We start from the raw sequence: 22,501 nt of genomic DNA, 5'->3' as shown, positions 1-22,501 counted from the left end.
ATCTAAGAAAACAAACAAAGAAAAACCTCGAATAGCTTAGGATTTCGGAGAAACCCTAGAAATGAGAAAAGCTCGGAAGAAACTCCGATCTGGAGTCGGATGAGGTGGGAAATAGGCTCCTAATGCTTGAATACGCCTGAGCATGGCAGGAGAGGCCATAGAACCATAGATCTAAGAAGGTCTGAAAGAGAATCATCGAGGTCAGACCTCAAAGCTTCGAACACCCATGGTCTAATGGTGGAGGGGGGTGAGTACAGACCATCCATGGCCTGAGAAGCAATGGATTCCGGTGAAAGAACGGTGGAAAAGGGTCGGAGACGGTTAGGGTTCCTTCGAGAGAATTTTGGGAGTGGAGAGTATTCAAGGGCGGCGGACTAAACGAAATGGGGGAATTAGGGTGGGGTTGGTGAATTAAAATGGAAAGGGGTGATCCTGGTCGTTGATCAAAATGATCAACGGCCTGGATTGAAAGAAAATCCGGGCGGGTTAAACAAATGGGTTAAGGGGTTGGGTAAAATTGGAATTGGGCCGGTCCAATTGGGGTTAGTATTGGGTCAATTTGAGGGCTAAAATTGAAATGTAAATAGGCTGTAATTGCAAAGAAATGAGGCTAAATGTTAAATAGCCTGTTTTCCCTTTTTTTTATAAAAATAGTAAAAATGATTTTAAAAGCAAATTAAAAGTACTCAGTCATTTAATAACACATAAATATTAATTTAAAAATACTGGAACCAATTTTTATAATTAAAATGCTATTATACTTAAAATAGGCTAGAATTACAACTATATGCAATTTAGCTTTAAAATACCAAATAAATTTGTAAAAAATGTATAAAAAATTACCTTAACTATATTTTTGTATTAACATATGGATAACATAAATTATTCACCAAAATTGAGGATTTTGGAAATAATTACTCATTTTGTACTGCTAAAATGGACAATAAATTGATTTTAAAAATCTTTAAAAAGTTAGGGAAAAATAACTGAAATCCTTTGGCATGCTTATATATGCATGCATATATTATTTTGAAAATATATAGGGAAAAATTGGGTATCAACAGTTAAGAGCTGATGTTAGAAGCTTATAGGCATGATTTCTAGTGGAAAACAAATGTGAATACCCGTTGTAACAGAAATTGAACTTGATCACATTCCAAGGCATGGTATCTAATTACAAAGCCATTTGAGTCATATAGGCATGATTTCTATTATTGGAACTATTTAAACCCTATAGGCATGGCTACTAGCATGGTAAAGCAGACATAACAAGTGTATTAACAAGATCCTATAGGCATGGTTTCTACCCGTATTACCCCACAAATATATAACTACCCACCCTTTTCACTAATAAGCCCAATATTCGTTTACAAATAATTATTACAGACCAGCTAAATAAATTACATAAATAGATTAAAAAAAAAGTTACACCATAGCCTCAAATGCCAAATTCCCAAACCTCCAATAGCCTGAAGCAGGCCCAACTGATTTCCCAAACCTCCAATAACCTCAAATGCCAAATTCCATAGACATTGTCATTGTCTAGGTGCGTCAGAGTTCCCTAAGGATCCCGGGCAGTGCTCACACCTAGACTTTATAACCAAAACTGAGTAAGTGCAGTGTGGAAGAGCCAGCTCCAGTGCATCAGAGTTCAGAGGGATCTCATAGGGATCCCAAGGCAGTCACACACTGGAGGGGCAGAACTTAAGGACCTAAGAGTAGAGTGGGAGTGCTTGGCATGGTTTTGAAAAGGTTTTGATAGAAAGCAATATTTGAAAAGACTCAGTAGTTTTATAAATGAGAGGATTGTCCAGTAAAACAGTTTTTACCGGAGTTTTGTAACAACAGACCACACATAAAGCCAAACAGGTTCAGCAACACTCAGGTAATAAACTTTCATACAGTGGTAATTGGGGTTGGGAACACACAATACAATAAACAACATTCTTTGCAATTGAGGGAGTAGTTAACAATGGGTTCAGGGTGCTAATTAGGACATAGTGACAGAATCAGATATGCTTTAGGGGGTCATGGGATTAGGGATAACTAATGATATAACACAATAGGAACTCCAGAACCAACATAGAATCAAACAACATAGAGTAACAAAATCATTTTGCAAAGAGAGGTTCAGACTGGATAGCAAGTGAACCAATATTAAAAACAAGGTAGAGTCTAGTTTAAACAAACTACTAGTTCATAAGACCTGCTGATTTTAGAAGTCATAAGGCATAACTAGGTGAAGTAATAGGTCCATTACATGTTGAGCAGCAAAACAAAAGATAGAAACAGATTAAGAATATGATGAACTGAAGCAGTATGAAACACATTGGTTTGAGAACTTGAATTTAAAATCAGAACATACCAGTGAAGAGAGTAAACGATAGGTAAAGAGCAGGAGAGTGCAATAATTAGCCTTGGCTTGCAGCCGGCTAATTTAGTAACAATAGTAAGTAACAAAGAAAGCAGAAGAGCTTTTGAGTGTGAGAGAGATGTGAACTAATGTATATGTGTGTGTTCGTGTGTTAAGACTGTAGAAAAGAGCCATTTATATAGTAGTTCGAAACTAGGTAAAATAAGGCAAGAATCACAATTGTATAGTAATTATGGAACTCAGAACCAATTAGAGCAAAATCAGTACAAGTACTCCCTTAATTAAGGAAATCAGTTCAAACAGTAAGAACAAGTAACAAATAAGGAAAGAAATCAATGTGTAGCTGGAGGATAACAGACAAGGAAATAATTCAAACATAGTAGGCATAGAATAAACAATTAGGGCTGGGTTCAGAAAATTCTAATTAAGGAGATAGTCGGTAAGAATCAAGTAACCATGCAGACAAGGTAAGGGAAAGTTAGTTTAGGCAAGTAAATCAATCACATTGAGTAGGAAGGTAAGAATCGAAGGTTTAAAGGAAAGTTTACAAATCAAACCAAGAAACAGGGAATTCAAAATCAATCAAAGAGAAAGCCGTGAAAAGAGTTAGCGTTTAGCATATAAATAAAGTAAGACATGGATAGTCAAGAGTCGACATACAACTCTAGCAAGCATGAAAGTTAAACAATACTGATTCAATGAGAAAGAGGCAAGTCTTGAACAGTCAAGATGAACACAAGCACATAGAATCAGTGTAAGTTTAGGCTAAGAAACTCAGTAGAAACATATCAAGGTAAGATAGTCACGAGAAATCACAGAAACTCAAAAACGAGAACCAGTCAGTCATGTTGATACACGGAACCAAACGAAGAACCTAAAAAAACTAGGGCTTTCAGCATAGGTGAGTTCAAGTTGTAGTAAACTCATAGAATCAGTCAAAATATGTGAGCAGTAGAAGCTTAAACACAAAGAATCAGTTAAACAAGATGTTAAAAGAAGTTCCGAAAATCCTAGTTTCAGAGGAAGATGAAAAATACTTGAAATCACATGATTCTTGTAAAGAACCTCAAGGACAGTGTAGAACATTCAAGAAACAAACTCAAATCGTCCTAGATCTGTACAGATCTAGGAGGTGTAGAAAAGAAATTAGGGTTTTGAAAGAAACCCATATGGAGATGAAGAAACTTGTCTAGAATCCCAATGATCGTAGCAAATATAGAATGATTTCACTTGAAATCACACTGGAATAACCAGGAACAGGTAGGAGATGAACCCTAGATGCAAGTCGGCATGGCCCTGGGCCCTTGAGGACCTTAGAGAAGGCAGGAATGGCATGAGAGAAGCCATTGGAGGCGTAAGAGACAATGAGAGGTCACCGGAGATGACCGGAGATGGGAGGTCGGCATTTGAAGATTAGGGTTAGGTTGAGAGTGTTCTGAGAGCAGAGAGGATTTTAGGGCGGCGGGTGCATAGAAATGATTAGGGTTGGGGGTCTTTGGAATTAAAAAAGGTAAGTTTTAACGAGGGCAGTTAATCTTTTAAATCAACGGCCATGATCTGATGGGGTCTTGGGTCGGGTAGGTGTAGCTAGGGCCTGGGTCGGGTAATTTGATCTGAAATTGGGCTGGGGTATTGGTTGAATTGAGGCTGCAATTGAAATACAATTTGGCTAAGTTTTAAATAGCCAATTTAATCCTATATAATTTATAATAAATAATAGATGATTTCTAAAAAATAATTTCGTGTACCAAAATGATTTAAAATAGCTATTTAACATTTTAAAAAATATAAAAGATCATTTTGTGCATATAAATGTAATTATGCATTAATAGGGCTAGTATTGCAAATATATGCAAATTAGCTTAAAAATGCAAATGCAAATTATAAAAAAAAACTGACACTAAANTCTAGCGGTAGTGAATGAAGACAGTGTTTAAAAGACTCATTAAAGAAAGCGGACAATTGATTAAGCCAGTTCAAAAAGGAACTAACATGGATTAACTGACTTGCGTAACTAAATTGATTTTAATTCTATAGGCAGAATTTCTGATTTTATTCCCTATAAGCATGATATCTAGTTGTTAAGAGCTGATGTTAGAAACTTATAGGCATAATTTCTAGTAGAAAACAAATGTGAATACCCGTTGTAGCAGAAATTGAACTTGATCACATTCTAAGGCATGATATCTAATTACACATCCATTTAGGTCCTATAGGCATGATTTCTATTATTGGAACCATTTAAACCCTATAGGCATGGTTACTAGTATGGTAAAGCAGACATAGCAAGTGTATTAACAAGATCCTATAGGCATGGTTTCTACCCGTATTACCCCACAAATATATAACTACCCACCCTTTTCACTAATCACCCCAATATTCGTTTACAAATAATTATTACAGACCAGCTGAATAAATTACATAATTAGATAAAAGAAAAGAAGAAGTTACACTATAGGTAGCCTGAATCAGGCCCAAATGATTTCCCAAACCTCCAATAGCCTCAAATGCCAAATTCCATAGACAATATCATTGTCTAGGTGCGTCAGAGTTCCCTAAGGATCTCAAGGATCCCGGGCAGTGCTCACACCTAGACTTTATAACCAAAACTGAGTAAGTGCAGTGTGGAAGAGCCAACTCCAGTGCATCAGAGTTCGGAGGGATCTCATAGGGATCCCAAGGCAGTCACACACTGGAGGGGCAGAACTTAAGGACCTAAGAGTAGAGTGGGAGTGCTTGGCATGGTTTTGAAAAGGTTTTTGCAGAAAACAGTATTTGAAAAGACTCAGTAGTTTTATAAATGAGAGGATTGTTCAGTAAAACAGTTTTAACCAGAGTTGTGTAACAACAGACCACACATAAAGCCAAACAGGTTCAGCAACACTCAGATAATAAACCTCCATACTGGGGTAATTGGGGTTGGGAACACACAATACAAGTAAACAACATTCTTTGCAATTAAGGGGGTAGTTAACAATGGGTTCAGGGGTGCTAATTAGGACATAGTGACAGAATTAGATATGCTTTAGGGGGTCATGGGATTAGGGATAACTAATGATATAACACAATAGGAACTCCAGAACCAACATAGAATCAAACAACTTAGAGTAACAAAATCACTTTGCAAAGAAAGGTCAGACTGGATAGTAAGTGAACCAATATTCAAAACAAGGTAGAGTCAAGTTTAAACAAAACTACTAGTTCGTAAGACCTGCTAATTTTAGAAGTCATAAGACATAACTAGGTAAAGTAATAGGTCCATTACATGTTTAGAAGCAAAACAAAAGATAGAAACATATTAAGAATATGATGAACTGAAGGAGTATGAAACACATTGGTTTGAGAACTTGAATTTAAAATCAGAACATACCAGTAAAGAGAGTAAACGAAAGGTAAAGAACAGGAGAGTGCAATAGTTAGCCTTGGCTTGCAGCCGGCTAATTTAGTAACAATAGTAAGTAACAAAGAAAGCAGAAGAGCTTTTGAGTGTGAGAGAGATGTGAGCTAATGTCTGTGTGTGTGTCCGTGTGTTAAGACTGTAGAAGAGAGCCATTTATATAGTAGTTTGAAAGCTAGGTAAAATAAGGTAAGAATCAAAATTGTTGAGTAATTATATAACTCAGAATAAAATCAATTCGAGTCATCCCTTAATTAAGGGAATTAGTTCAAACGGTAAAGAGCAGGTGACAAGTAAGGAAAGAAATCATTCATAGCTAAAATATAACAAATAAGGAAAGATTTCAAACAGTGCAAGTATAGAATAGGTAATTAGGGCTAGGTTCAGAAAACTCTAATTAAGGAAATAATCAGTAAGAATCAAGTAACAATGCAGACAAGGTAAAAGAAAATCAATTAAGGCAAGCCGATCAATTACATTGAGTAGAAAGGTAAGAATCGAAGGTTTAAGGGAAAGTGTTCAAATCAACCCAAGAATACGGAACTCAGAACATTACACAACTCAATCAAAGAGGAAGTCATGAAAAAGAGTCGGCATGTTTAACATATAGAGTAATACATGGATAGTCATGAATCGACACACAACTCTGGCAAACATGAAAGTTAAACAATACTGATTCAGTGAGGAAAGATTCAAGTCTTGATGTGAACAGTCAAGATGAACACAAGCACATAGGATCAGTGTAAGTTTAGGATAAGAAACTCAGTAGGAGCATATCAAGGCAAGACAATCACGAGAAATCACAGAAACTCAAACAAGAACTGGTCAGTCACAAAAACCAAACGAAGAATCCTAAAAAAAAATTAGGGCTTTCAGCATAGGCAAGTTAAAGTTGTAGTAAACTCATAGAATCAGTCAAAATATATGAGAAATAGAAGTTTAAACCCAAATAATCAGTTAAACAAGGTTTTAAAAGAAGTTCCGAAAACTCTAGTTTTAGAAGAAGATGAAAAACACTTGAAATCATATGATTCTTGTAAAGAACCTCAAGGATAGTGTAAAACATTCAAGAAACAAACTCAAATCGTCCTAGATCTGTACAGATCTAGGAGGTATAGAAAAGAAATTAGGGTTTCGAAAGAAACCCATACAGAGATGAAGAAACCTGTCCAGAAACCCAAAGGTCGTAGCAAATATAGAATGATTTCGCTTGAAATCACACTGGAATAGCCAGGAACAGGCACGAGATGAACCCTAGATGCAAGTCGGCATGGCCCTGGTCCCTTGAGGACCTTAGAGAAGGCAAGAGTGGCATGAGAGAAGCCATTGGAGGCTTAAGAGACGATGAGAGGTCACCGGAGATGGCCGAAGATAGGGAGATCGGCGTTTGAAAATAAGGGTTAGGTTGAGAGTGTTTTGAGAGCAGAGAGGATTTTAGGGTGGCGGGTGTATAAAAGTGATTAGGGTTAGGGGGTCGTTTGGAATTAAAAAGGAAAGAACAGATACGGGCCATTGATCTTTCAGATCAACGGCCATGATCTAATGGGTTTTGGGTCGGGTAAGTGTATTTAGGGCCTGGGTCGGGTGATTTGATCAGAAATTGGGCTGGGGTATTGGGTTGAATTTAGGCTGAAATTGAAAATAAATTTGGCTAAGTTTTAAATAGCCAATTTAACCCTATATAATTTATAGTAGATAATAAATGATTTCTAAAAAATAATTTCATGTACTAAAATGATTTAAAATAGCTATTTAATATTTTAAAAATATAGAAGATCATTTTATGCATTAATAACGTAATTGTACATTAATAGGGCTAATATTGCAATTATATGCAAATTGGCTTTAAAAATATAAATGCAATTATAAAAAATGCACAAAAATATTTAGGCAATATTTTGGCATAAATATAGGATTTAGATGGCTAAATTACCACAACAATAATTGGAAGGATAATTACTGAAAATTTTATAAGTAAAAGGGGAAGAAATAAATCAATTTAAAGCCTTTAAAAATTATAGAAAAATTATAAAAACCTTGTGCATGCTTATATATGCATATATATGCTATTTTGAAAGTATTTACGTCTATAAAATATATAGAGAAAAAATTGGGTATCAACATCTACGACTAGGTAAGCCTAACAATTTGCGGAAAGAGAATTAAAAATACGAAACTAGGAAAGTAGGGGTAATATAATAAAGAAGGTTATAATGCCGCTCGACATATAGAATGAAACTCTCTCAAACTAAACAAAACGCTCCCAAAATCCAGAATCTCATGAATCACAAGCTAAAGAAAATACATAGTGTTCTAACTCCCGAAGTCTAGACAAAAGGAAATACAGGAAGTCTATAGCTAAAGGGAGAATAGAGAGGGACTTCTAGGTCTGTAGACGCGGCAGATATACCTCGAAGTCTCTGAGTCGCCTTGCCTCACGGATAGTATGGCTGAGCAGAAGACCTGGATCTGCACACAGAAAACATGTGTAGGAAAGGGCATGAGTACACCACAGCGGTACCCAGTAAGTGCCTAGCCTAACCCCGGTCGAGTAGTGACAAGGAAGGTCAGGGCCCTACTGGTTATAAATATAACAAGGTAAAATAGTATAAGACGTGACAGTATAATTTAAGATGCTAACAGTCAAATAAAGATGGAATCTCAGAAAGGAAATAACTCAGTAAGCAGTGATAGCAACATGGGATCTCCCAGGATAACGTCCTGTAGCCCCAAACATAAATGTGCAGAGGATCTCTCGGGATACCGTCCCATAGTCCAAAAGTAAATAGCCAGTACAGGGGGATCTCCCGGGATACCGTCCCGTAGTCCCAAATATAAATGTGCAGGGGGATCTTCCGGGATACCGTCCCGTTGTCCCAAAGTAAACACACAACAGTCTCAAGGAAGAAATCTACAGTTCTATCTAAGTTCGTATTAAGAAAACAGGAAAATTCTACTTTAAACATGCTACACAGAATCCAAGTAAAGCAGTTAAAGTAGAGAAAACAGTTAAGTCACACAAGCATGCTTTCCTAAGCCTAACAGGAAACTTCATATACAAATATTGCTCAATTAAAAGAAAACATAGATATTTACTTAATGAAAATGGGTTTTTTCAACAATTAGCACGTGTACGCACTCGTCACCTCACGTACACGCCATTCATATAACAACAGTACCAAGATCCTAAGGGGAGTTCCCCCACACAATGTTAGGCAAGCCACTTACCTCGAACCAAGCTCAATCAATCCGAAATCATGCTCTTGCCACGAGTATCCAACTCCGAGTGGCCCAAATCTAATCAAATCAATTTCATAATGTAAATATAACTACAAACAACGAGTTTAGCTAAAGGAATCGAAGCTAAGTTAAGAAAATAGATAAAACGCCCAGAAATCCTCCCCGGGCCCACGTCTCGGAATCGGGTAAAAATTACGGATTATGAACACCCATTCACTCACGAGTTCACTCGTACAAAAATCATCCCAATCCGACGCCAAATTCGTATTCAAAACTCAGATTTTCCATTGGGGAACTTTTTCCCCCATTCCCACACTATTAGAACCAAATTAGAGTTAGAATTCATTACCCAATAGTTCACCTTCAAAATCTCTCAAGAAATTACCTTCCACCGAGCTCAAAATCGTTCTTAGAAGTTATGAACTCAAACGCTCGAATTTTCATATTTTTGCCCAGCGATTTCCGCTTCTGCGAGGGGTCCACCGCACTTGCGGTCCCGCTTCTGCGGCTGGGGTTCCCCATCTGCGGAAATTCATTAAACGTCCAGATTCCGCACCCGCGCCCCTCTACTCGCAGATGCGGTTCCGCTTCTGCAGTCCTTGGGCCGCATCTGCGACCATTGATCTCCAAGCCTCAGACCGCTTCTGCGGCGCCGCACCTACGGTCCAAGCTCCGCAGGTGCGAAACCAACAGGTTCAGCAATTCAAAAAATTTCCTAAGTCCAATTCAACTTCCGTTAAGCATCTGAAACTCATCCGATGCCCCCCGGGACCTCAACCAAACATGCCAACCAATCCTAAAACATCATACGAACTTAGTCCAACCTCAAATCACATCAAACAACGCTAAAACCACGAATCACCCTCCAATCCAAGCATAATGAACTTGAAATCTCAAGAATCCTACAACCGATGCCGAAACCAACCAAACCATGTTCGATTGACCCCAAAATTTGCACACAAGTCACATTCAACACTACGGAACTATTCCAACTTTCAGAATCAGATTCCGACCCCGATATCAAAATTTCACTATAGATCCAGAAACTTCAAAAATTTAACTTTCGGCATTTTAAGCCTAAATAAGCTACGAACCTCTAAAATACAATCCGAACATGCCGCTAAGCCCGAATCAACCACTGGAGCTAACGGAATCGACGGAATTCCATTCCGAGGCCATTTTCACACTGTTCTGACTATGGTCCAAATTTTTTTTGAGTTAAAGTTATATTCTATTGATACTCAAAAATTATACAATTTGAGACCTAGTAGCAGTTTTGACATACTACTACTACTTTACATCACAATTTGCTATGTAAAAACTATGTGTCTATCTATCTATATTACTATAATACAGACACTATTTCTAATCACTTCTATTACGTTTCTACACTTTGTTTCTTCATGGAATCCAATCCAGCTGCTATAACAGTCCCTTCCTTTTGCTATTGCTCTTACCTCTGACATGTATGTGCAGCACTATTTCTCTGCATATTTGATGTTCATCACACTTGCCTTTATCAAATCTAATTCTGTTTCTCTCCCTCCAAATCATTGCAATAGTAATAGAAAAAACACAACTGGTTATAGCATTTGCTCCTTTTTTGCTCTTAGCTTTCTTACATACCCATTCTAGTTCAGCTTGCCAACCTCCAATGTTCCCCTTATTCTCCAGCCATACACATAGACTAGACCACAGTTTCTTTGCGATTGAGCATTCAAAGAATAAGTGGTTAAAAGATTCTAGACTATGTCCACAGAATGCACAAGCTGCACGCACTTGAATACCAAACTTCAATAGTCTGTCAACTGTTGCTAGTCTCTGCTGTGCTGCAAGCCAAAGTGTGAATCTATATCTCGGATGTACATTTGTATGCAGCATTGAACTCTTCCATTCAACTCTGCAATACTCTGGAATCAGTTTCAAATACATCTGTTTGATCTGGAACTTTCCATTCTTGCATATTGTCTGTAATTTGTTGTGAATACTCCCTTGAAGTTGTTGATGCCCCATGATCACATTTCTATTTTCCAGTATCTTTCTCACCACCCAAGATGTTGTCTTAGGAGTAGCCATTGTTTCTGTCATGACCCCAGTTCGCCCTCCGTGAACTATCTTGACGGCACCTAGTCTCTACGACTAGGTAAGCCTAACAAATTGCGGAAAAAGAAACAACAGAATAAAACTAGTCAAAAACTGCGGAATAACATAATGAAACATTTAAGATGACGCTCGACATATACAATACAAATCCTCAAACTGAAACTACATTTCCCAAAACCTGGAATCTTATGAAATCACAAGCTATGGAATAACTACAAAGTGTCCTAACTCCAGAGCGTCTAAACAAAGAAGAAATACAGAAGGGCCATAACGAAAAGAGAGAGTAAATAGGGACTCCTCGATCTGCGGACGTGGCAGATATACCTCAAAGTCTCTAGAGATCGCCTCGCCTCGCTAACAATATGGCTGAGTCGATGTACCTGGATCTGCACACAGAATGTGCAGGAAAGGGCATGAGTACACCACAGCGGTACCCAGTAAGTGCCAAGCCTAACCTAGGTCGGGTAGTGATGAGGAAGGTCAGGGCCCTACCGGTTATAAAATATAAAGCAAGGTAAGACAGTGTAAGGTGCAACAGTATAATCAAAACAGTATCAGAAAATGAGAAGAAATTAGAGACAAATATACACTCAGTACACAGAAACATCGACAGGGGATCTCCCGGGATCCCGTCCCGTAGTTCCAAACGTAAATACTCGGGGATATCTCAGTATCCTCAATATGTGTGCTGGGGATCTCTTGATATCCCAAGGATCTCTTGGTATCCTCAATATATGTGCTGGGGATCTCTTGGTATCCCGAGGATCTCTTGGTATACTCAATATATGTACCGGGGATCTCTTGTTATCCTTAATATATGTGTTGGGGATCTCTTGGTATCCCAAGGATCTCTTGGTATCCTCAATATATGTGCTGGGGATCTCTTGGTATCCCGCACTACAGTCAAAATCAATATATGCGCAGGGGATCTCCCGGAATACTCATCCGTAGTCCCAAAATAAAAAGACAACAATATCATGGAAACAAAATCCACAGTTTCATTCAAGAGCGAAACAATATGAAGTAACACAGTATAATGATAAGAATAACAACAATTACAACAGAGAAAATATCGCAGAAAGAATACAGCTCAACACAGAGATAGCAACCGGGGATCTACCAGGATATCATCCTGTAGCCCCCAAATGTAAATACCCAGCAACCGGGGATATACCAGGATACAGTCCTGTAGCCCCCAAATGTAAGTATCCAGTGGATCTCCCGGTATACCGTCCCGTAGTCCAACTCATAGTGGGCGGGGATCTACCGGAAATCCCGATCCGTAGTCCCAAATATAAATACCCAGTACTGGGGGAATCTACCGGGTGCAGTCCCGTAGTTCCAATATAAAAGTGCAGGGGGAGCTCCCGGAATACCACATCCGTAGTCCCAAATAAAGAGACAAAGGGGATTTACCGGGAACCGCCCGTAGTCCCAATGTAAATACGTGGCAACAACACAAGGATAATCAACTCAAACCAATTAATATCAAAATGGACAGGTAATTCTAACCTAACATGCTGCAGAGAGTTCACATAAATAGTTTAAGCAGATAGGACAATTAATACACTTAAGCATGCTTCCCTAAACTACGCAGTAGGCTTAAAATACAAGTAATGTTCAAGAAGAAAGAAACACAGTTAATTTACTTAATGAAAAACGGGTTTCCAACAATTAGCACGTGTACGCACTCGTCACCTCACGTACACGGCATTCATATAACAACAATACCAAATCCTGGGGGAATGTCCCCCACACAAGGGTCAGCCTCAGTTTCCTCAGCCGCAGCATTCGGGTGGATGTTATGAGTGTGGTGAGTATGGTCATATCAGGAGGGCTTGTCCGAGGTTGAGGGGTACTCAATCGCAGCAGCAGGGTCCCCGTCCTATGATTCAGGCACCAGATGTTCCACAGATCGCCCAGCCAGCTAGAGGCGGGGGTAGAGGTACTAGAGGTGGAGGTAGAGGTCATAGAGGTGGAGCCCAGACCGCTAGAGGTGGAGGCCAGCCAGCAGCAGGCCGTTCCAGAGAGGTAAATCAGAGTGGTGGGGCCTAGCCCCGATGTTATGCCCTTCAGGCCAGGCCCGAGGCAGAGGCTTCAGATGCGGTTATTACAGGTACGGTTCTGGTTTGTGATAGAGATGCTTCAGTGTTGTTTGATCCAGGGTCTACGTATTCGTATGTGTCATCCTATTTTGCCCCGCATTTTATCATGCCTAGTGATGCATTGGGTATTCCTGTTTATGTGTCTATGCCGGTGGGTGATTCCATCGTGGTCGATCGAGTCCATCGCTCTTGTGTTGTGGTGATTGGGGGTCTGGAGACTCGTGTAGATCTGTTGCTTTTAGATATGGTCGACTTTGATATTATATTGGGGATGGACTGGTTATCACCCTATCACGCTATCTTGGACTGCCATGCCAAGACTGTGACCTTAGCTTTACCGGGTATGCCTCATTTAGAGTGGAGAGGGACTCCAGGTCATTCTACCCGTAGTGTTATATCGTATGCGAAGGCTCGGCGTATGTTCGAGAAGGGGTGTTTGGTTTATTTAGCTTATGTTCGGGATTCCAGTGCTGAGGTTCCCTCTATCGATTCTGTGCCCGTTGTTTGTGAGTTCCCTGATATTTTTCCTTCAGACCTGTCGGGTATGCCACCAGACAAGGATATTGATTTCTGCATTGATCTGGTTTCGGGCACTCAGCCCATTTCTAACCCGCCGTATCGTATGGCCCCGCCAGAGTTGAAGGAGCTAAAGGAACAGTTGTAGGATTTGCTTGAGAAGGGTTTCATTAGACCCAGTGTCTCACCTTGGGGTACGCCGGTGTTATTTGTCAAGAAGAAGGATGGGTCAATGAGAATGTGTATTGATTACCGGTAATTGAACAAGGTAACGATCAAGAATAAGTATCCACTGCCGAGGATTGATGATTTATTCGACCAGCTTCAGGGTGCCAGGGTATTCTCCAAGATTAACTTGCGATCTAGCTACCATCAGTTGAGGATTAGGGCATCCGATGTCCCTAAGACAGCTTTCCTCACTCGGTACGGGCATTATGAGTTCTTGGTTATGTCATTCGGGTTGACAAATGCCCCAGCAGCTTTCATGGACTTGATGAACCGAGTGTTCAGGCCTTATTTGGATTCATTCGTGATAGTGTACATTGATGATATATTGTTATACTCCCGCAGCCAGGAGGAGCATGAGCAGCACCTTAGAGTGGTTCTTCAGACTCTGAGGGATAGTCAGCTATATGCTAAGTTCTCGAAGTGTGAATTCTGGTTGGGTTCAGTTGCATTTCTGGGTCATGTTGTATCAGCAGAGGGTATTCAGGTGGACCCAAAGAAGATAGAGGCAGTCAAGAACTGGCCTAGACCAGCATCAGCTACAGAGATCCGGAGTTTCTTGGGGCTGGCATGCTACTATCGACGGTTCGTAGAGGGGTTTTCATCCATTGCAGCCCCGATGACCAGATTGAACCAGAAGGGTGCCCAGTTCAGATGGTCGGATGAGTGTGAGGCGAGCTTTCATAAGCTTAAGACAGCTCTGGCTACAGCACCGGTGTTGGTTTTGCCCACAGGTTCAGGGCCTTATACAGTCTATTGTGATGCTTCCCGTGTTGGGCTTGGAGTAGTGTTGATGCAGGATGGCAAAGTCATTGCCTATGCTTCGAGGTAGTTGAAGATTAATGAGAAGAACTATCCGGTTCATGATTTGGAGTTGGCATCCATAGTTCACTCATTGAAGATTTGGAGGCATTATCTATATGGCGTGGCATGGAGGTGTTCATGGATCACAAGAGTCTTCAGTACTTGTTCAAGCAAAAGGAGTTGAATTTGAGGCAGAGGAGGTGGTTGGAGTTGTTGAAGGATTATGACACCACCATTCTATATCATCCGGGGAAGGCCAATGTGGTGGCCGATGCATTGAGTAGGAAGTCAGCCAGTATGGGCAGTCTTGCTTATATTCCGGACGGTGAGAGGCCGCTTGCTTTGGATGTTCAGGCGTTAGCCAATCAGTTTGTGAGACTGGATGTTTCTGAGCCCATTCGTGTGATAGCTTGCACGGTCGCTTGTTTTTCATTATTGGAGCGTATCCGTGATCGGCAGTATGATGATCCCCATTTGTGTGTCCTTAGAGACACGATGCAGCACGGAGGTGCCAGGCAAGTTACCTTAGATGATGATGGAGTTTTGAGATTGCAAGGTCGAGTATGTGTGCCTAATATGGATGGGCTCCGAGAGTTGATTTTGGAGGAGGCCCATAGCTCCCGGTACTCTATTCATCCGGGCGTCTCGAAGATGTATCAGGATTTGCGGCAGCATTACTGGTGGCGTAGAATAAAGAAGGATATTGTAGCATATGTGGCTCGTTGTATGAATTGTCAGCAGGTTAAGTACGAGCATCAGAGGCCTGGTAGTGTATTTCAGCGGATTGAGCTTCCCGAGTGGAAGTGGGAGCGGATTACTATGGATTTTGTTACTGGACTTCCGCTGACTCGGAAGAAGTTCGATGCGATATGGGTTATTGTTGATAGACTGACCAAGTCAGCACATTTCATTCTTGTGGCAGTCTCCTATTCTTCTGAGAGGTTGGCTGAGATTTACATTCGGGAGATTGTTCGCCTTCATGATGTGCCCGTATCGATCATTTCGGACCGAGGTACGCAGTTTACCTCGCGCTTCTGGAGAGCAGTTCAGCGAGAGTTGGGCACACGGGTTAAATTGAGCACAGCATTTCATCCCCAGACGGACGGTCAGTCCAAGCGGACTATTCAGATCTTAGAGGATATGCTCCGAGCTTGTGTTATTGACTTTGGAGGTTCATGGGATCAGTTCTTGCCTTTAGCGGAGTTCGCCTACAACAACAGCTACCAGTCGAGCATTCAGATGGCTCCTTATGAGGCCTTATATGGTAGGCGGTGTCGGTCTCCGGTTGGATGGTTTGAGCCGGGAGAGGCTCGGTTGTTGGGTACGGATCTGGTTCAGGAGGCCTTGGACAAGGTCAAGATCATTCAGGATAGGCTTCGTTCAGCTCAGTCTAGGCAAAAGAGTTATGCAGACCGCAAGGTTCGAGATGTGGCATTTATGGTTGGTGAGCGGGTATTGCTCCGAGTGTCGCCTATGAAGAGCGTAATGAGGTTTGGGAAGAAGGGCAAGCTTAGCCCTAGGTTCATTGGTCCGTTTGGGATTCTTGATCGAGTGGGAAGGGTGGCTTATAGACTTGCTTTGCCGCCGAGCTTATCAGCCGTACATCCTATGTTTCATGTGTCCATGCTTCGGAGGTATCACGGCGATCTAGCCCACGTGTTAGATTTCAGCACTGTCCAGTTGGACAAGGACTTGTCTTATGAGGAGGAGCCGGTAGCTATTCTAGACCGGCAGGTTCGTCAGTTGAGGTCCAAGAGTTTTTCTTCTGTTCGTGTTCAGTGGAGAGGTCAGCATCCTGAGGCATCGACCTGGGAGTCCGAGTCCGATATGCGGAGCCGTTATCCTCATCTTTTTCCCGACTCAGGTACTTCTTTCTTCTGTCCGTTCGAGGACGAACGGTTGTTTTAGAGGTGGAGAATGTGACGACCCAAAGGGTCATCACCTGTTTTAAATTAATTCTGTGCTTTCAAGGCCTTGAAAACCTCATTTAGAGTCGCCCCAATTTGCGTGCGCAGTCCGGGCGCGTAGTCGGAAAGCTTAAATATGAAATTCTGTGAAATATGCTAAATTTTGGTGTTAAAATGAATAAATTTGACTTCGGTCAACATTTTGGGTAAACGGACCCGGACCCGTGATTTGACGGTCCCGGAGGGTCCGTAGGAAAATATGGGACTTAGGCGTATGCCCCGAATCGAATTCCGAGGTCCCAAGCCCGAGAAATGAATTTTTGAGTAAAATTATTTTCTGAAAATATTTAAGGAAATTGGAAATGAAAACTGATTGGAAAGTGATGGTATCAGGCCCGTATTTTGGTTCCGGTGCCCGGTACAGGTCTTATATATGGCTTAAGCACTTTCAGTAAAGTTTGGTTGAAAACGGAGGTCGTTTGACGTGTTTCGGACTTAAAATGGAAAGTTTGATGTTTTATGAAATTTGGAAGAAATCATGAATTTTGAGGCTTAATTCGATGTATATGATGTTATATTAGCGATTTGATCGCACGAATAAGTCCGTAGGATATTTTTGAGGTTGTGTGTATGTTTGGTTTGGAGCCCCGAGGGCTCGGGTGAGTTTTGGATAGGCCGTGAGTGCATTTTGTACCTTTGAGAAAAATCTGGCATTTCAGTTCTGCAATCTTCGCATTTGCGAAGAAGGTCTCGCAAATGCGAGCTCGCAAATGCAATCCTGGGATCGCAAATGCGAGATAGGGGATCCTGCAGCTGGGTCGCAAATGCGACCATTTGGTCCGCAAATGCGAAGTGGAGCCTGTCGCAAATGCGACGTCTTGGCTCGCAAATGCGATACTGGGACTTTCGCAAATGCGACTCTCTTGGTCGCAAATGCGAAGTCCCTCCCTTTGCCCAGTGTTCGCAAATGCGAACTTGCCTTCGCAATTCCCACATCAGGTCGGGGTTCGCAATTGCGAACCCCAGTTCGCAAATCCCATATCTGCAACCTGCATATTTTACACTTAGCCGAATTTTGAACCATTTTCAACACACAAACTTCTTGGGGCGATTTTTCAAGAACAAGTTTTCTTCCAAATTAATTGTAAGTTGATTTTTACTCATTTCTTTCAATCATTAACATCATTTAACATGTTTTCAACTTAAAATCAAAGATTTTCATGGGAGAAATTGGGGGTTTGGGTAGAACCTAGGTTTTTCTAAAAATTGGGGATTTGGACCTCAATTTGAGGTCCGATTTCAAAACAAATCATATATTTGGGTTCGTAGGGGAATGGGTAGCCGGGTTTTGGTTCGAACCTCGGGTTTTGACCACGTGGCCTCGGGGGCAATTTTGGAATTTTTGGGTAAAACTTTGGGAAATTCATTTTATACATTCAAATTGATTCATTTAGCATTTATTAATGTAATTCAGTAACTTGTGACTAGATTCGAGCGGATTGGCGGTGGAATCGAGGGGTAAAGCCATAATTGAGACTTGAGTTGAATTCAAAGCATTGAGGTAAGTGTTCGGTTTAACCTTAGCTTGAGGGATTAGGAGTTGAGTCATATTTGTTATGTGTTTCTTGTGGAGTACGACGTATAGGCATGGTGACGAGTATCTATACGTCGGTGTCGAGCATGACCGTGAGTCTTAAATTGACATTTTGTGTTCTTGAGTAATACTATGGATGAAATAGTGAGTAGACTTGTGATATTGAGCAAAGGCTTAGCTTATTTTCGTGGAAGTTAATCATGAGTTAGAAATGGTGATAATAGAAATGTTGAATTTCGAATTGAGATTGGTTATAGCTGGTTCTCCCTTGTCGGGAGGAGTATACTTGTACTGTTGAGTTCCCTTGCCGGGATAGAGTATTTTATGATTAATCCCCCTGCCGGGATTTGTGGTTATGATTACTGTATGCTATGTATATTTGGAACGGGTTGCGCGCCGCAACATACGTTATATTGGATCGGGTTGCATGCCGCAACATATATTGTATTGGGTCGGGTTGCACGCCGCAACATATATTGTATTGGGTCGGTTTACACGCCGCAACAGGTGTATATTATAATTAGTGGATCGGGTTGCACGCTGCAACAGTTATATTTATACGTACGGGTCGAGTTGCGCGCCGCAACAGAAGTGCTATCATATTGTTTTGGACATTGTACTGTTCCTTCGTATTTAATTCAGTTTCTGCTAAGTTGAACTGTTTCCCCGAGGCAAGTATCCCCTCCCTTATAACTGCTCATTACTTGTTTATTTTTCTGCAATATATTATATAACTGCACAGATTTGTCTGGAGTCTGGTACTAGCCTCGTCACTACCTCGCCGGGGTTAGTCCAGACACTTACCAGCACATGGGGTCGGTTGTGCTGATGCTACACTCTGTGCTCTTTTGCACAGATCCAGGTGTTGGACAGCAGCTGCAGTAGCGCGGGAGTTAGCCTTCAGTCCAGCGAGACACCGAGGTAGCCTTGCAGGCGTTCGCAGGCCCGGCGTCTCTTCTATCTTTTATTTCAGTCTGTTATCTCATGTATTTCGAGACAAACAGTTATATTTTCTTTCAAACGGTTGTATTTAGCACTCTTAGTTGTTTGTGAGTATGTGACACCAGCTCTTGGGTAGAGGTTTATGTTGATTTTCTGCATTGTTGTTCAAATTCTTTAATTTAAGACTTCCGCTTATTTATTTTATTCCGCTGTTTTTATGATATTATTGATAATTGTTAAAAGAGGTAAATTGGTTAATGACAAAGGTAATTAAGGGTTGGCTTGCCTAGCTCTCATTAGTAGGCGCCATCACGACTTCCGAGGATGGGAAATCCGGGTCGTGACAGCTGACCAACATGTAACTTTTGCTGTTATCTTCTCAATCAGAGGCAAGTATTGATAGACAACTAACTTCTTAGAGTCTAAAGGAATTCCCAAGTATTTGAAAGGGAGCTTTCCTTCAGTGAACCCCAAAGTTCCAAGTATTTCTTCTCTAGCAGCTTGAGCTATCCCAGCCATATATATTGCACATTTACTAACATTAGCCTGTAAGCCAGAAACATCTGAGAATCTGTGAAAAGAATCATTTAGGATCTTTATGGATTCAAAGTCAGCTCTACAATACATTAGTAAGTCATCAGCAAAGCATATGTGTGTGCTGTTTAACTTCCTACACTTAGGATGGAAGTTAAAATTATCATTCTTATGCAACTGCCCCAGTTCTCTACTCAAGTATTCCATAGCAATAACAAACAAGTATGGAGATATTGGGTCTCCTTGTCTAATCCCTCTTTTGCCTTTGAAAGGCTTTGTCAAACCACCATTTAGGACCAAGGAATGTGATACAGTGGTAACACAAGTCATTATCCACTGTACAAAGTTAAAAGGAAACCCAAGATCAATAAGCATTTGCCTAAGAAAACTCCATTCCAGAGTATCATAAGCTTTTCTTAAATCCACCTTCATCACACATCTAGGAGAAACTCCTTTTCTGGTATATCCTTTGAACAATTCATGGCTAAGCAGAATATTATCAACTATGCTTCTTCCTTCAATGAATGCTGACTGAGACTGACCTATCAAACCATCAAGCACACTTTTCATCGTCCTTGTAATGACTTTGGATATGATCTTGTACAGTGTAGTACAACATGCAATGGGCCTATAATGTTAAATTGTTGCTGGTGCTTTCACTTTAGGGACTAGTGTAATAGCTGTTGTATTAATCATTCCAGGCAATCTGTTGGTAGAAAAAAAAATCCTTAACAGCTACAAATATATCATCTTTCACTATCTCCCAGTTTCTGGTAAAGAACTCCACAGGGAACCCATCAACCCCTGGTGCTTTGTCTTTAGGCATCTCCCTTACTGCTTCTGTGATCTCCTCAATTGTAACATTCTAAATTAAAGTTCTTTGCTATGATATAGTTAAGAATGGCCCTTCCTTAACTATAGTTGTGTTTGCACATGGCAACTCAGTAGAAGAATCTCCCATCAAAGACTGAAACACACTGATGAATTCCTGCTCAACTAATTTGGGCTCTGTTAGTTTCATACCGGTATCAGTATAAATGGATGTTATACTATTTTGGATGGATCTAATCTTCCATTGAGCATGAAAATACTTTGTATTGGCATCTCCACATTCAATCCAGCAAGCCTTGGACTTCTGCCTCATTACTTGTTCCTCCACATTACTCCACATCTCAATTTCATCTAATGCTGCTTTCTCTTCATTAAAAGGGGCCTGTGCCAAAAGATCCTGCTTCATTTGACTCTGTATAATATCCAATTTCTCTCTTGCCTGCTCAAGACTCTGTTTGTATGAAGCCATATAGGCATTTATCTCCTTCAGTTGTTCCTTCATATTCTTCAGTTTACACCAAATCTGTTGCATAGGTGCTCCATCATAGCACTGGTTCCACACTTGCTGAATAATGCTCTGAAATTGTGGAAGCTCCATGATGTTTGTATACAACCTGAATGGTTTAGGATGCAATAACTTCTGCCTACCACATTTGATTAAAATACGGGAATGATCAGAAACTGATGGATTCAAAAAATCAGCTTCGACATGACCATGCTGCTGAATTCACTGATAGTTGCCCAATGCCCAGTCTATCTTGCTATACACCCTAGAACCAGTACCTTGCTTATTTGTCCAAGTGTAATGCCAACCTTTAGCTCTAAGTGGGGTAAGTTGTAGATTATCAATCACATCTTTAAATCCCTGTATTTCAGCAGCAATTACAGGGGATCCTATTCTATCCTCAGAGGATAGAACATTATTGAAATCTCCACTGAGCAGCCATGTTTCCTGGGTTGGTATATTTATCTGCCTAAGATCCCTCCATGGATTCTCCCTTTGGTGACTATCATTCTGAGCATAGATAATACTAAGGTGTGTTTTAAATTGAGTGCTAGTATATTCAATATAGCAATGGATGAACTGACCTGTCATATGGGTAATCTGTACTTGAATATGAGCTCTCCAAAAAATCCAAATTCTCCCATTCACAACATATGAATAATTTCAGCATACATTCCATCCCTTGACAAACTTTTTTTGAATCTTCTTTGCTTTATGCTTCTTAACTCTAGTTTCTATACATCCCATTACATCTACTTTATTTGTAGCTAGAAGAGTCTTGACCTCTGTTTGCTTATGGGCTTGATTTAGACCCCTAATGTTCCAAGTGACAATAATCATAGAGAATTGGAAATTAGGGGGAATGATGGCCTTGGATCTATCTGTTGTCCTCTTCTCCCATCATCCTTGATCTCAGCAATTGTCTTGCCCTTGTCAATATTTCCTTCCATCACAGTTTTGCTGCAGATAATCTCATTTGTATTTGTCCCGTCTCTTGCTCGACATGGCAAAGAAACAAGTTGCTGTGTACTCTCTATACTTCCACTACCCTTCTCCAAGCAAACACTTTCATGAGTAGGTTTCTCTTGTAGCACTATTCCTTCCTGAGGAACTGATTCTACATTTACTTGGGGATTCTTTACAAGCCAAGCTTGCTTAACAGTTTTGCCTTGTTTGTTTGTTCTTCTTCTCTGTCTCCTTGGTCTTTCCCCTTCCTTAGTCTCCTGCTCCTCAGCACACTTTGTGTTATGCCAACAATCAATAGAGTCATGCCCAAAATTCAAACAGTCATTACAAAATACAGGCTTCCGGTCATATTCAATCATCTGTACCATAGAGCCATAAGGTGATTCTATCTCTATCTGATCTAGCAGAGAATATGCAGCATCAACCTCTACAAGTACTCTAGCATAGGATATTTTCTC

At 40.6% G+C, this 22,501-nt stretch overlaps 1 protein-coding gene across 1 annotated transcript; it reads right to left on the bottom strand.

The window, feature by feature from the left end:
• Positions 1–20,429: 20,429 nt before the first annotated feature.
• Positions 20,430–21,170, bottom strand: LOC109206559. The gene is made up of 2 exons (XM_019369393.1): positions 20,658–21,170; positions 20,430–20,606 (listed from the first exon to the last, which is right to left on the bottom strand). Exons 1-2 carry the CDS (start codon positions 21,168–21,170, stop codon positions 20,430–20,432), a joined length of 690 nt encoding a protein of 229 aa, XP_019224938.1.
• Positions 21,171–22,501: the final 1,331 nt, after the last annotated feature.

This window comes from Nicotiana attenuata, unplaced genomic scaffold (assembly GCF_001879085.1).
Source record: "Nicotiana attenuata strain UT unplaced genomic scaffold, NIATTr2, whole genome shotgun sequence".
NCBI classification, from domain to species: domain Eukaryota; kingdom Viridiplantae; phylum Streptophyta; class Magnoliopsida; order Solanales; family Solanaceae; genus Nicotiana; species Nicotiana attenuata.
This window is presented reverse-complemented; position numbering and strand designations above follow the sequence as displayed.